Source organism: Paroedura picta, chromosome 2, assembly GCF_049243985.1.
Source record: "Paroedura picta isolate Pp20150507F chromosome 2, Ppicta_v3.0, whole genome shotgun sequence".
NCBI lineage: Eukaryota > Metazoa > Chordata > Lepidosauria > Squamata > Gekkonidae > Paroedura > Paroedura picta.
This window is the reverse complement of record NC_135370.1, coordinates 172,249,037-172,262,981: the sequence shown is the minus strand read 5'-3', so window position 1 is coordinate 172,262,981 and position 13,945 is coordinate 172,249,037. Positions and strand designations below refer to the sequence as shown.

Sequence of the window (13,945 nt, the reverse complement as noted above, 5' to 3'; positions counted from 1 at the left end):
GTGGTGGTGTGGTCCTTAGACCTACAGGAGGGCAGATGGGGTCAGGGGGTTGGGTTGTAATTCAATGATTTTAAACTATTGTATTTTATTTTGATGTGAACCGTCTCGAGCCAGGTGGCTGGGAATGGCAGTGAATAAATGCAACCATAAATGAATAAATAAGTCTGCTATTGTTCTAACCTGTATATATGTTAGTGTTTTATAAAATCCTAGTTTGTTGGTTCTTGAACTGATTCCCTTTGGGTCCATCTGTCTTGAGTCCCTGTGAGAAAGGCAGACCATAAATGATGCCAATACATAAGAGAATAGATTTACCCAATAATAGAATAAATTTCCCATAAACATTAAATTAAGAATGAGAATGTAGAGGTAAATGTAACATTTACTGATTGTATGAAATCAAACCAAAGACTGTACTAATCATTAGTAATATCTTTTTTTTTGTTTGTTTGTTTGTTTCTCAGAATGGTGTTTCAAAGACATGGGATTTCATGAGGACACATGACAGGTAAACCTTGCAGAACAGCTTTGTTAGCAAGCATTATTGTCCTTTAATTTGGTTGTTGTTGTTAATTATCTGTTACATTTATGCCACGCCCTTCCCCGGAGGCTCAGAGCTGTTTACAAAGGATTAAAATACATAAATAAACATTAAATCCCAAGTAATCTCTCTCTAATAATATTTATTACTCGAGAGTATTCCCAGTCCTTCACATACAGTGTGGGTTTGTAGCGAAGGGGAAACGGGTTAGGGGATGTCAGGGTATCCGGGGAGGGGGCTGTCATGCCTATGGGACTACTCTCCCGTTACAACCCTTGATGCTCTCCTCGGTCGTCCTCTAGGGGCCTTTTGCGGGTGCTCGGCCCCAGGATGGCCCGGTTAGCAGTCACCGGGGAGGGGGCCTTCTCAGTTGCGGCCAATACCCCGAGGAACGCACTCTTGGTTGACACCTGTACCTGCTGGCCTTATTTATTTTCCGCAAGCCTTGCAAGGTCAAATCAGTTTCCCTTTTGAGGGTATTCCATATATAGCAGTTTAATTTTTAAATGTTATATTTTTTATCTTTCCTGCTCACTTACATGGTTTCATGTTGTAAGCCTCTGTGAGACCCGTTCGGTGAGCGGTGACTAAAAATGTCCAATAAATAAATGTTGTTGTTAGGTGCGAAGTCATGTCCAACCCATCGCGACCCCATGGACAATCATCCTCCGGGCCCTCTTGTCCTCTACCATAAATAAATAAATTTAAAGGTAAAGGTAAAGGTAAAGGTATCCCCTGTGCAAGCACTGGGTCATGTCTGACCCTTGGGGTGATGCCCTCTAGCGTTTTCATGGCAGACTCAATACGGGGTGGTTTGCCAGTGCCTTCCCCAGTCATTACCGTTTACCCCCCAGCAAGCTGGGTACTCATTTTACGGACCTCGGAAGGATGGAAGGCTGAGTCAACCTTGAGCCAGCTGCTGGGATCGAACTCCCAGCCTCATGGACAGAACTTCAGACAGCATAGCTGCTGCCTTAACACTCTGCACCACAAGAGGCTCTTTACCTTTAAATAAATGTAATTTAATGTTAATACTTCTTTGAGTGGGAATTGAAGGTTTAAAGGGAGGAGGAGGTGGCAGAAAGAGTCATCGTGGGTAGACACCTTGCAACCTCTGCTTACTGCTGCTTTGATAGTGGTGAAGTTTGACACACACACACACAGTGGTGTATCAACCTTAATGATCACTACCAATGCTGAGCACGGCTGGATTAGTCCCTGGATGAACATTTATTTATTTGCTTGTTTCTTGTATTTAATGCCCGTCACTCTCAGCTCATGGCGGGTTACATAAAAAAATAATTCAATATAATAAATACGGTGCCCAATAAGCCCCCCATAAAATTACAAAAATACAAAACTGAATGGTGGAATAATAATAATAAGAGTTGGTTCTTATATGCCGCTTTTCACTACCCGAAGGAGGCTCAAAGCGGCATACAGTTGCCTTCCCTTTCCTCTCCCCACAACAGACACCCTGTGAGGTAGGTGGGGCTGAGAGAGCCCTGATATCACTGCTCGGTCAGAACAGCTTTATCAGTGCCGTGGCGAGCCCAAGGTCACCCAGCTGGCTGCATGTGGGGGAGCGCAGAATCGAACCTGGCATGCCAGATTAGAAGTCCGCACTCCTAACCACTGCACCAAAATAATAGCAGTCCATCTTAACAACCCCACTAACAGATGGTTCAGCTAGGGGAGGGGGTGTGACAATCAACCATACCACTGGATGGACCAGAATGGAAGCATATCTTCCAGGGGGGAGACCCATCCGATCAAATGCTGGCAAGGGCTCCTGGGAATTGTAGTCCATGGACATCTGGAGGGCCGCAGTTTGACTACCCCTGTTCTACCAGGACTGGCTTCAACCATAGACCTGGCGGAAGAGTTCCTTTTGCAGGCCCTGCAGAAAGCCAAAGGCTCTCCCAGGGCCCGCAGCTTCTCCAGGAGCTCATTCTACCAGGTAGGGGCCAGGACCAAAAAGGCCCTGACCCTGGTCAAGGCCAGGCATACTTCTCTTGTGCCGTATAGCTCTTCAGAGATAGCTCTCCAAAGCAGAGCTGGATTACATATAAATTAAGAAATTTATTATCCTTACTCACTGCTTTGTGTATATGGGTGAAGCAAGACAGAAATATTTCATGTGAATAAATATATTTAAGATGTCCAGTAAAAAAACAGCAAAAATCTTTAGAACTCGTTAACGTTTATGAGTTTTCAGAACATTTGTCTGCAAAGTCCTGTCACGAAGGATTCTATGCATACAGTAAAGAGGAAGGATTCCAAATTTCCCAATTTCCCAATTTCCCAATTTCCCAATTTCTAAATTTCTAAATTTCTAAATTTCTAAATTTCTAAATTTCTAAATTTCTAAATTTCTAAATTTCTAAATTTCTAAATTTCTAAATTTCTAAATTTCTAAATTTGGAATTCTAGTTTCAGTTCAGAAGTAGCTGCATGTCGCTTGAAGGCAAAGGGGGCTACAAGCGATTGTGTGGAATGTTGAGATATTTTTAAAATATGCACACACAAATTAGAACTGCCAGGTACATGCCAGCATCCCATCCAGTGACGTCACCGTACACGGAGAAAGCAGGCAGTTTGTGATACATTAGGAGAGGAATCGTATTATGACAGGAAGAATAACAGTTCAAAATTGCCCTGCAAAACATTATCTTGAAAGCTGAGATAAGAAAACGATTCCATTAGTACTGCCAGAGCCTTCCCTACGTTAGCATTTTCCATCGAAAAGTCCATTTTCCATCCAAACGTCTGTAGTCTGATCTGAACTACTTATAAGTGACCTGCCACAGTTTCACATTGAAGAGAAGATGGAGACTGTCACTCAAACACATACCCAAATATACTGCTCTACAAATATTCCATTCAAGAGAGAAAAGGCCAAACAGTGGAAAAGAGCTATAGCTACAGGTAGAGGTGGGCACGGACTCCATTTCTCTGGTTCAGTTTGATTCATGGTTCATGACCAGAATATGAAGCAAAATGAACAAAGCATGTGCACAGACAAAAAAAAATGTGCGTTTTTTTTCAGATTCAGCCTGAATCGATTCAGCCGAACCCAAAACGTACTGACTACTAATCATTGGCTTGGATTCAGCCAAATTGATTCAGGCAAATCCAAAAAGTACCTCCCCCCCACCCTGAGCACATACCTGTCTCTGCTGCCTGAGAAGGTGTGGGGAGGCACTCAAAAGAGTGCACCAAGCAGCTGATCATGGCAGATCAGCAGTTTGGTGCACTTTCCTCCCTCTCCCAACGCTTCCTAGGCTGCCATGAACATCTGGGAAGGGCGGGGAAGCTTAAACTGGCCAAATCGTGGCTGGAGTGCAGGGGTGGGCAATTTGGCTTGGAGGTGTCCGAAAAGTACCTGAACCAGAATTGATTAGGTTCCTTTTCAGCTTATCTGAACCAAACTGCCTATCCATTATATAAACCAGAAGTTTGGTTCCTGATTTTGTGGCTGGGTCTTCCTACTGTGGCTGGGTCTTCCTACTTCCTAAACATGAGCAGGCCGTGTGATGCAGCGGTAAAAAAGGCAAATGCGATTTTGGGCTGTATCAACAGAGGCATCACATCAAAATCACAAGATGTCATAGTCCCATTGTATACAGCACTGGTCAGACCACACCTGGAGTACTGTGTGCAGTTCTGGAGGCCTCACTTCAAGAAGGACGTAGATAAAATTGAAAGGATACAGAGGAGAGCGACGAAGATGATCTGGGGCCAAAGGACCAAGCCCTATGAAGATAGGTTGAGGGACTTGGGAATGTTCAGCCTGGAGAAAAGGAGGTTGAGAGGGGACATGATAGCCCTCTTGAAGTATTTGAAAAGTTGTCACTTGGAGGAGGGCAGGATGCTGTTTCTGTTGGCTGCAGAGGAGAGGACATGCAGTAATGGGTTTAAACTTCACGTACAACGATATAGGCTAGATATCAGGAAAAAAAATTTCACAGTCAGAGTAGTTCAGCAGTGGAATAGGCTGCCTAAGGAGGTGGTGAGCTCCCCCTCACTGGCAGTCTTCAAGCAAAGGTTGGATACACACTTTTCTTGGATGTTTTAGGATGCTTAGGGCTGATCCTGCGTTGAGCAGGGGGTTGGACTAGATGGCCTGTGTGGCCCCTTCCAACTCTATGATTCTATGACTGTGGCAGCCATTTTGCAGCTGGGCCTACCGCACTGTATCTGAATTCTAAAGGTGCCTGCAGGCTCAAAAAGCATTGAGACCCCGACTCAGTGTTATCACATACCTGCCGAGTTCCCTCCCTTCCCTCAACTCAGGGACCACCGAAAATTTCCCAGAATAACCCAAACCACAGTTGACAGCACTCATTTTACTGTGGGCCCTTAGGAAGCATTTGAGTCAATTGTGAATGCATACTTTCCATGCCTACTGAGGAAGCGAGTTTAAAAACTTGGGGAAGGCAATTCCAAAAACGCTCTGCCATGTTCCCAGTATTGCACATGGATAATGCAGGTGGTAGTGGTGGGGGAGATCTCTGGGAAGGTTTTTTTGGGCGGATTGGGGAGATCAGCTGCTAGGGTCCTCACAGGAACATCTTGGAAGGCCCATAGCCAGCCGGTGCTGAGGCAGCTGCACTGGTTGCCAGTTGCTGCCCAGATCTGGTTCAAGGTTTTGGTCTTGGCCTTTAAGGCCCTTCATGGTCTAGGCCCCACATACCTGGGGGACCGCCTGTCACCCTATGCCCCCAGCAGGGCTTTACGCTTTGTGGGTACTGACTTGTTGGTTATTCCCAGACCTAGAGAAGCACTCCTGGCCTCAACCATGGCCAGGGTCTTTTCGGTCTTGGCCCAAATTTGATGGAATAAGCTCCCGGTTGAGCTGCGGGCCCTTTGGGAACTTTCGGAGCTCTTCTGCCAGGTCCACGTTTGAGGCCTGGGTGGTGAGGAAGATCGATTTGAGCCTCCTTAGTGCTAGATAGCACCCGGGCCAAGTGACATCGATGGCTCTCCTCCAACCCTGTTGGCCCCTTCCAACTCTATGATTCTATGATTCTATTTGGGATTTATAACAAAGGACTATTGTAACCCTGCATTAATGCTTTGTCCATGTCGCGGCCTCTTCGAAAAATAAGCACTTTACGGCAGCTCAAAAAGGGGTTGCAGGGAAACGTTTAACAAGAGATCCATTCCCCAGAAGGTTTCTGACAAGTGCCTTTTCTATTTTTTTTTTAGAGGAGATTGTTTCACAGGACATTTTTAAAATAGCTGGGAACATGATTGCATAAGGTGCACATGTCATGCCATTCATCTCTGGTCACATAACATTTGTTGCCTTTGCATGTTCAGCAGCTGTCATCGGCAACTTTTTTAGTGGCAGAGCTGAACTGGGGAGAGCGGCAGAGAACGAGAATCAAGGCCGCTTGCTTTGGGAGGAGTAAATAGGGAGGACTGGCAAATACTCTGGAAGATAGAGACAGAGTTCAATGAGATCTGAACACAATGGGAAAATGGGCAAATGAGAACAAGATGCAATTTAATAAAGATAAGTGTAAAGTTCTGCATCTGGGTCAGAAAAATGAAAAGCATGCCTACTGGACGGGGGGATACGCTTCTAGGTAACACTGTGTGTGAACGAGACCTTGGGGTACTTGTGGATTGTAAACTAAACATGAGCAGGCAGTGTGATGCAGCGGTAAAAAAGGCGAATGCCATTTTGGGCTGTATCAACAGGGGCATCACATCAAAATCACAAGATGACATAGTCCCATTGTACCACTGGTCAGACCACACCTGGAGTACGGTGTGCAGTTCTGGAGGCCTCACTTCAAGAAGGATGTAGATAAAATTGAAAGGGTACAGAGGAGAGCGACGAAGATGATCTGGGGCCAAGCCCTATGAAGATAGGTTGAGGGACTTGGGAATGTTCAGCCTGGAGAAAAGGAGGTTGAGAGGGGACATGATAGCCCTCTTTAAGTATTTGAAAGGTTGTCACTTGGAGGAGGGCAGGATGATGTTTCTGTTGGCTGCAGAGGAGACGACGCGAAGTGATGGGTTTAAACTACAAGTACAACGATATAGGCTAGATATCAGGAAACAATTTTTCACAGTCAGAGTAGTTCAGCAGTGGAATAGGCTGCCTAAGGAGGTGGTGAGCTCCCCCTCACTGGCAGTCTTCAAGCAAAGGTTGCTTTAGGATGCTTAGGGCTGATCCTGCGTTGAGCAGGGGGTTGGACTAGATGGCCTGTTAGGCCCCTTCCAACTTTATGATTCTGTGATTCTATGTTCCTCAATGCCCATTTTCTGCTGCTTTGCAGGAATAAAAATGGCTCGCCCCTCCCCCATGCCCCGAATGTGTCGACTGACTGACCTATTTATTTATTTATTTATTTAGTTATTTATTTATTTATTTATTAGCTTTTTAGCTTTCATTGGCATAAACAGACAACTCAGATAAGATAAACGTCAATTAGTGGAGTAGGATAAAGAAGAAAAAAGGAATAGATAAATAAGACTCCACTGATAAAAGCGAGAGGAAAATAGTAAAATAAGACTAGCTTATCTGAGAGCTTTTCAAAGAGGATACCAGTCCGCTGCCATCTTAGCCATCTTTATTTATTAATTTGTTTGTTTGTTTATTTCAATTTATTGCCCGGCGCTCCCCAAAGGCTCGTGGCGGGTTACAATCATCTGGATAAAACCCCCAATAAAAATCCCCTTAAAATAGACATAAAATCAAGTTACATATATAAAAACCTTTAAGAAACAGCAGCAAACTCGCCCCAGCTTTAACAATAACCCCAAAATCATCTAGATCAGTGGTCCGCAACCTTTTACTGGTTGCAGACCGGCGGCAGCAGGGAGGGCGATTGCACGCAAGCACGGTTGCGCATGCACATTGTGCGTGGCGTGGCCCTGCTTCCCTCTCCCCCCCTCCCACAGTAAGAAGCTTGCCGGGCCGCACGCTTGCGGCCTGGGAAGTTTCTTACTGCGGGGGGGGGGCGGGGAGAGGGAGCCGCGGCCCGGTGCCAGGGCCTTCACGGCCTGGTGGTTGGGGACCACCGATCTAGAGGGGGAGGGAGGAAGAGGAGGAGGGGAAATTAGCCACCGCCGCTTCTATAGGAGAGGACCCAATCTTCTTCTTCTCCTCCTCCCCCTCCTCCTCGTCCTTCTTCTTCTTCTTCTTCTCCTCCACCTCCTCCTCCTCCCCCTCCTCCTCCTCCTCCTCCTCCTCCTCCTCCTCCTCCTCCTCCTTCTTCTTCTTCTTCTTCTTCTTAACCACTCCACCATGCTAGTTTGGACTTTTATTACTAAAAAGGTTGTACTAGGATTTAAAACTTTTTTTTTTTTTGCAGATTGATTCACAAGTCTTTTCCACGTAATTTGCTTCCCCCTTCCCCAGGGTTACAACTGGAGGTCGGCTGCTGGCAGAGCATTATTTAGCAGCTGTTTCTCTCCTTGTGGTCCTAGCGGTGACGCAACGCATGTTGAGCTATGAGCACGCATTAAGAGAAAGTTGCCTTTTTTAGTAAGGTTGTCAAAAAAGACGTTTTGAGCATGACCGTGAAGTTCGATATTTGCATAACTACAATGATAACGGGGCCGAAAAATCCCTTGGCCGCATACCCCCTCCCAGGTCAAACCAGATTGTGCAAGCGACTAAGAGCTTTTGCTGGAAGAAAGTGTATGAAATCAGCCAGCAGGTCTATATCCCACGTAAATTAATTTGTCGCTCAGAGAGAGAGAGACGGAGACAGAGACAGAGACAGAGACAGAGATACAGAAAGAGAGACAGAGAGATCATCCTTTGTAACTACTTGAGGTTTTTTCCCTGCAATAATGGTGTGATTAGCTTCAGTGTAATAATAATAATAATAAGTGTTGTTGTTGTGATTTATTGCCTGTCCTTCCCCAAAGGTTCAGAGTGGGTAGCAACATATATAAGAGCCTTCGGGGAGGGCAGTATATAAATCTAAAAAAATAAATAAAAATAAATAAAAAGAGTAAAATAGCAATAAAAACAATAAAATATGGGTTGGCTGCTGCATGGCACAGGCGCAAAGACTGTAGAACCCCCTTCCATGGAGCGCTTTCTTGAACTGGAAAAATTTCTTGGTGTAGTTGAGAAACTTGGGTGCACTAATAGCCACGCAGGTACGACAACTGCAGTGAGAGAGTGAAATCACTCCTTTCTCTTTTGTGCATGGAGCATTGCTCACACAAGAGACAGAAAGCATAAGCTCCTCCCCTTTCTCCTCCCGGATACAGCCGTCCAACTGATGTAGCTGTTAGTACCATTGAGTGCCTCAACCCTGGCATGAGTTTTCCGGGATCAGAAGGGGCTGTAGGAGAAGAGGAAGGTGGGATGACCACAGACTGTCAAATCCTTTTGCTGGCAGTTCATGGGGATCCATCCCCATCCCTCTGTGGCTTGCTTGACATTGATACAATGCTTCAGAACGCAACGCTGTCGTCTTTTGTTTCTACTTTGTTGTAGTCCGTCTTTCTCTCGGAGACTCAAGGCAGCTTACAGAATCCTTCACAAGCAATGCTGTCGTGCTGCACACGACATTCAATGAATGACGCCATAGGGGCGTCATAGGTAATTACACAATTAGAAAACTATGCAAACAGGAAACGGCCTATGGGAGAGTAATGTAAGAGTAGAATTAGAAAGATAAGCAACAATGCTGTAAAAGCAAGTTACAGTAATCATTGCAGTAGATCAGCCCTTCTCGACTTTTTTACTATTGAGAAACCTTAGAAACATTCTTTAGGCTTCCAGAAACCAAGAAGTGGTGCAATTGTGCAGAATATGATTGGGAAACATATGTGTGGACATGCCCAACTGGGGTCCCTCTCCTTCCCAACCCCCTCCAAGCCCATCATTGGCCATTTGGGGAGGGGGCAGGTGAACAGGACCATATATGATCATATCCCTCGAAAAAGGCTTAATAAATTTTAAAAACATATACAAAATTAATTAACTCCCACCCACTCAAAAACCTTTCCAGGGTCATCAAGAAACCCCAGGGTTTCACAAAACCTTGGTTGAGAAAGCTTGCAGTAGATTATAGTCCTATGCCATTATAAAAGCTAAGGTGCGGGAGGGGTGGAATAGGAAGGAAGGAAGGAAGGAAGGAAGGAAGGAAGGAAGGAAGGAAGGAAGGAAGGAAGGAAGGAAGGAAGGAAGGAAGGAAGGAAGGAAGGAAGGAAGGAAGGAGACACAGTGTCCAGAATTGTGGAAGGAAGGAAACTGTGGCCCTTTCTTGCATGCCCAGGGAAATGCCAATCACCACTTTGGGATTTGGAGGTGAATTTCTTCTGGGCCAGATTGGCCACGGATTCTGGGGTTCTATGGGGGCCAACATCTGGGCATGGATTTGGGGTCACTGTGGTTGAACAAGTAGTTATGAATTTCCTGCATTCTGCAGGGGGTTGGACTAGATGTCCCTGGACTCTCTTCCAACTCTATGATTCTATGTTTTCCTTTCCTAAAGTTAAAAAAAAATCTTCAAATGTTTATCATTGCCACATAGTCAAAAAGTCTCTATGCATGGTCAATTGCAGCATCTCTAGGGAGAAACGTTTAACTGGAACTCTTTGCTTTGATCAAAAGACCCAAGATGGTGGTGGAGGAGGAGCGGGGGTGGGGGTGGGGGGGAGAGACTTCAAAGCAGATATCACCAAAATGCCGGTACAGATTTCAGTACTCAGAAATAAAAATTGCAAAGCTATTTGTAGGGAGAGCAGACATTCTTTTTATAAGATTTCCGTCGAGGCTGATGGGTGTGCCAGATCCCTTGTTGTGCGTTACCTGCAGCAGACTAACTCACGACAACAGGAGTCCCGTGGCCTTGTCTCTAGAGAAGGTCATGAAACAATAGACAATAACGTGGCCTTTGCGTGAAGTAACCGTCTCTTCCAAATTTCAGCGTGTTACCTGGGTACAGCATGATCCATTCCGTTGCAAGGTATGGCTGTCCTCGGGTTCTCTCTGTTTACTGTGTCCACATAACACAGTGTCCTGCCGCTGCTTGCTGCTGAGACCGGTGCAGGTCTTCCATGTACCCATCCAGCCATTCCTTCCCTCTCTGACAGCTTGGTGTCGTGGTTAGCAGTGCGGACTTCTAATCTGGTGAGCTGGGTTCAATTCTGCACTCCCCCACATGCAGCCAGCTGGGTGACCTTGGGCGCGCCACGGCACTGATTAAGCTGTTCTGACCGAGCAGTGATATTAGATATTAGATAGTATACTAGGGGCCAAGCCCGTTGCATTCAGGAATACAATGGGCACTAGATTAGGGGGGTGGAGGGGAAGAAGTTTGCGGACAGCCTCCCCCTCCCCCCGGGACCTGGAAAGGCTGCAGGCAGCTGTTACGGAACACCAGCAGGGGCAGCTCTCACACGGCAGGGATCTACAGCAGGGGTAGTCAAACTGCGGCCCTCCAGATGTCCATGGACTACAATTCCCAGGAGCCCCCTGCCAGCATTTGCTGGCAGGGGGCTCCTGGGAATTGTAGTCCATGGACATCTGGAGGGCCGCAGTTTGACTACCCCTGATCTACAGGCTCAGAGGGAAGTGGAAGGAGGAGGGGTTGGTCAGGGGTGGGGGACAGAAGGTAATTGGCTGGCTGCTGGATAGACAGGCAAGCTGGTTGGAAGAGGAGGCACTCTGGGGTGGGACAGCTGCCTTGATTGGGTGTTAAGCTCTGAGTGGCACTTAAGCCATGAGACATGCTTCTCCTCCAAGCCCTTACCAGAAATATATAGTGGAACTGATATTATAGCTATTAGCTGCTGATAGATGGCTTCTCCGTGAATCTGTCTGACCTTTTAAGGCGTGCTTTAAAGCTGTCCACGCTTATGGCCCTCATGACATCCTTTGGCAGCAGATTGTACAGTTCAATTACTATTTGGATGAAGAAGCATTCCCTTTGTCTTTCCTGAATCTGTAATCCATTAACTTCATAGGTTGCCCCGAGTGCTTGTATTACAGGAGAGGGAGAAATCTTTCTCTTGGACAGAGAATTAGATGATAGAATCATAGAGTTGGAAGGGACCACCAGGGTCATCTAGTCCAACCACCCTGCAGAATGCAGGAAACTCACAACTGCATGCCCACCCACAGTGATCCTGATACCTGCTACCACAACAATCCTTGGCCAGTCTGACCTGGAGGAAATTCATTTCCGACCTAAATTGGCGATCAGACATAAATCCTTCTGCCCACCCACTCACCATCTGCCTAAATTCACAGAATCAGCATTTCTGTCTGATGTCTATCTAGCCTCTGCTTACAAATTTCCAAAGAAGGATGTTGATTTTCCATGTGTGTTAGCAAACTCTGCCCTCTCTGCGCTCTCTTTCCCCCCTCCCCACATTTCCAGGTATTTCCTGTGCAAGAGTTATATGAATATATATGAAACTGCCTTATATTTATTTATGCAGTAGACAGCCTCCTTCAAAAACAAGTAATTCTGGACCATCCCTGGCATTGCGATCCTGACCCGCACGAGAGCTGGAGGGCAGGAGCCCAGACTGAAGCCGAAGTCTTCTCTGTGGGTGGGGATTTACACTTAGGGGAGCCTTCTGATTCACTGAAATGCTCCCGGCACATTACCGTGTGCCATCACCATGTCTGGGAATGGCTGAAATAGGATTTAGGCGGTCTCACCTGCTAAATAGGATTTAGGAGCCTCACTCTAAAAGAATTTTTGCTTCTACACGCTTGACAGGTTACCCCTAGCAGGCAGGCAGAGCAGCTTTGCTGGTACAGCAGCACCGGCAGAAACAATTTTGTGTGCCGTTGCCGCTTCGGGTTTTTTTCAAGGTAATAACACTCGGGGAATTTTTTTTTTTTGAAAACAACTTTCACTAATGACAGGGTTATTACAAGATGCATTGCAAACAACACCCACAGGGAGCTTAGTGAAGCTAAACAAGACTTAGAATCATAGAATCATAGAATCATAGAGTTGGAAGGGAGCTCCTGGGTCATCTAGTCCAACCCCCTGCACTACGCAGGACACTCACAACCCTATCGCTCATCCACTGTCACCTGCCACCCCCTTGGGCCTTCACAGAATCAGCCTCTCTGTCAGATGGCTCTCCAGCCTCTGTTTAGAAATCCCCAAAGATGGAGAACCCACCACCTCCCGAGGAAGCCTGTTCCACTGAGGAACCACTCTCACTGCCAGGAACTTCTTCCGGAGGTTTAGATGGAATTTCTTTTGAATTAATTTCATCCCATTCGTTCTGGTCTGTCCCTCCGAGGCAAGAGAGAATAACTCTGCTCCATCCTCCATATGGCAGCTTTTTAAATACTTGAAGATAGTTATCAGATCTCCTCTCAGTCGTCTCCTCTCTATTACTATTACTATTACTATTACTATTACTATTACTATTACTATTACTATTACTATTACTATTACTATTACTATTACTATTACTATTACTATTACTATTACTATTTTGCCAGAGATGTTTTTTAAGCCTCAAGGTCTCATTGCCAAGCAGATTTGGGACCCGAGCCAAGGTGTCACAGAAGAAAAAGGAGAACATGTTATATTTTAAAATGCCCTGGCAAATACAGTATATTGTATACAGAACATTGGCCCGATATTTCATTGCCCTTTATCTTTCGTCGCAATTGAGTTTTTACATGCAGTACTTTAGCTGTTATTACACGCGTACCACTGTTGGCGAGAATCTGTTTAGGTTAACTCTCCCCTGGCACCTCATTCTTTTATATGCTGATTAAATAACACATTGTTCACAGTTCAAAAGGCCATATCCAGTCGCCAGAGTTTATGTTTCCAAGATAGATGCTTATGGGCTTGTTAGTACGTCTTGAAATGTATAGTTATTCCTCATTTGTCTGGGCTTTATTTGCAGGCCGCATCTCTAGAAAGTTCTTGCGAGACTCAAATAAGTTCTTGCAAGACTCAAATAATTTCTTCAAATAATCCTCAGTGCCAGGCGTCTCCACTCTATAATGAGAGCAAATTTTCTAAGCAGTGAAAACTATCCCAAGGTAATCCCCGCCCCTAACCCTCCGGCATATTACCATGCGTTGCTCTGTCCTAGAAACAAAATATAGACCAGGAAGAGTACCAGGAATTAAGAGATCATCTAAATAGCACTGAGAAAAATGTTACGAAATAGACACATATTTTTAAACATAATAAAAGCTACGAACAGATCTTTGAACAATCCGCTACTGGGTCTTCTAGAGCAGGGATCCCCAGACTTTGTGAGCCTATGTGTATTTTGGGAATTCTGACATGGGGTAATGCGCCCGACCACAAAATGGCTGCTGCAGGAGGCGGAGCCACTCGCACAAAGGAAGCCCAAGTGCCCGGGGGAAAGGAGAGTCGTTTTTTCTTTTTAATTCACTGGGAAAGAGGAGTGAGTGAGAGAAAATAA

General features: G+C 45.6%; 1 protein-coding gene across 2 annotated transcripts in view; it reads left to right on the top strand.

Moving 5' to 3' along the window:
* Positions 1–13,945, top strand: part of NUDT14 (nudix hydrolase 14) — a 78,621-nt gene that overhangs the window by 30,570 nt on the left and 34,106 nt on the right. For both annotated transcript variants that reach the window (XM_077323865.1, XM_077323863.1), the window contains exon 2: positions 465–508. In XM_077323865.1, the coding sequence (XP_077179980.1) occupies positions 465–508 (44 nt within the window). The remainder of the gene's footprint in view (positions 1–464; positions 509–13,945) is intronic.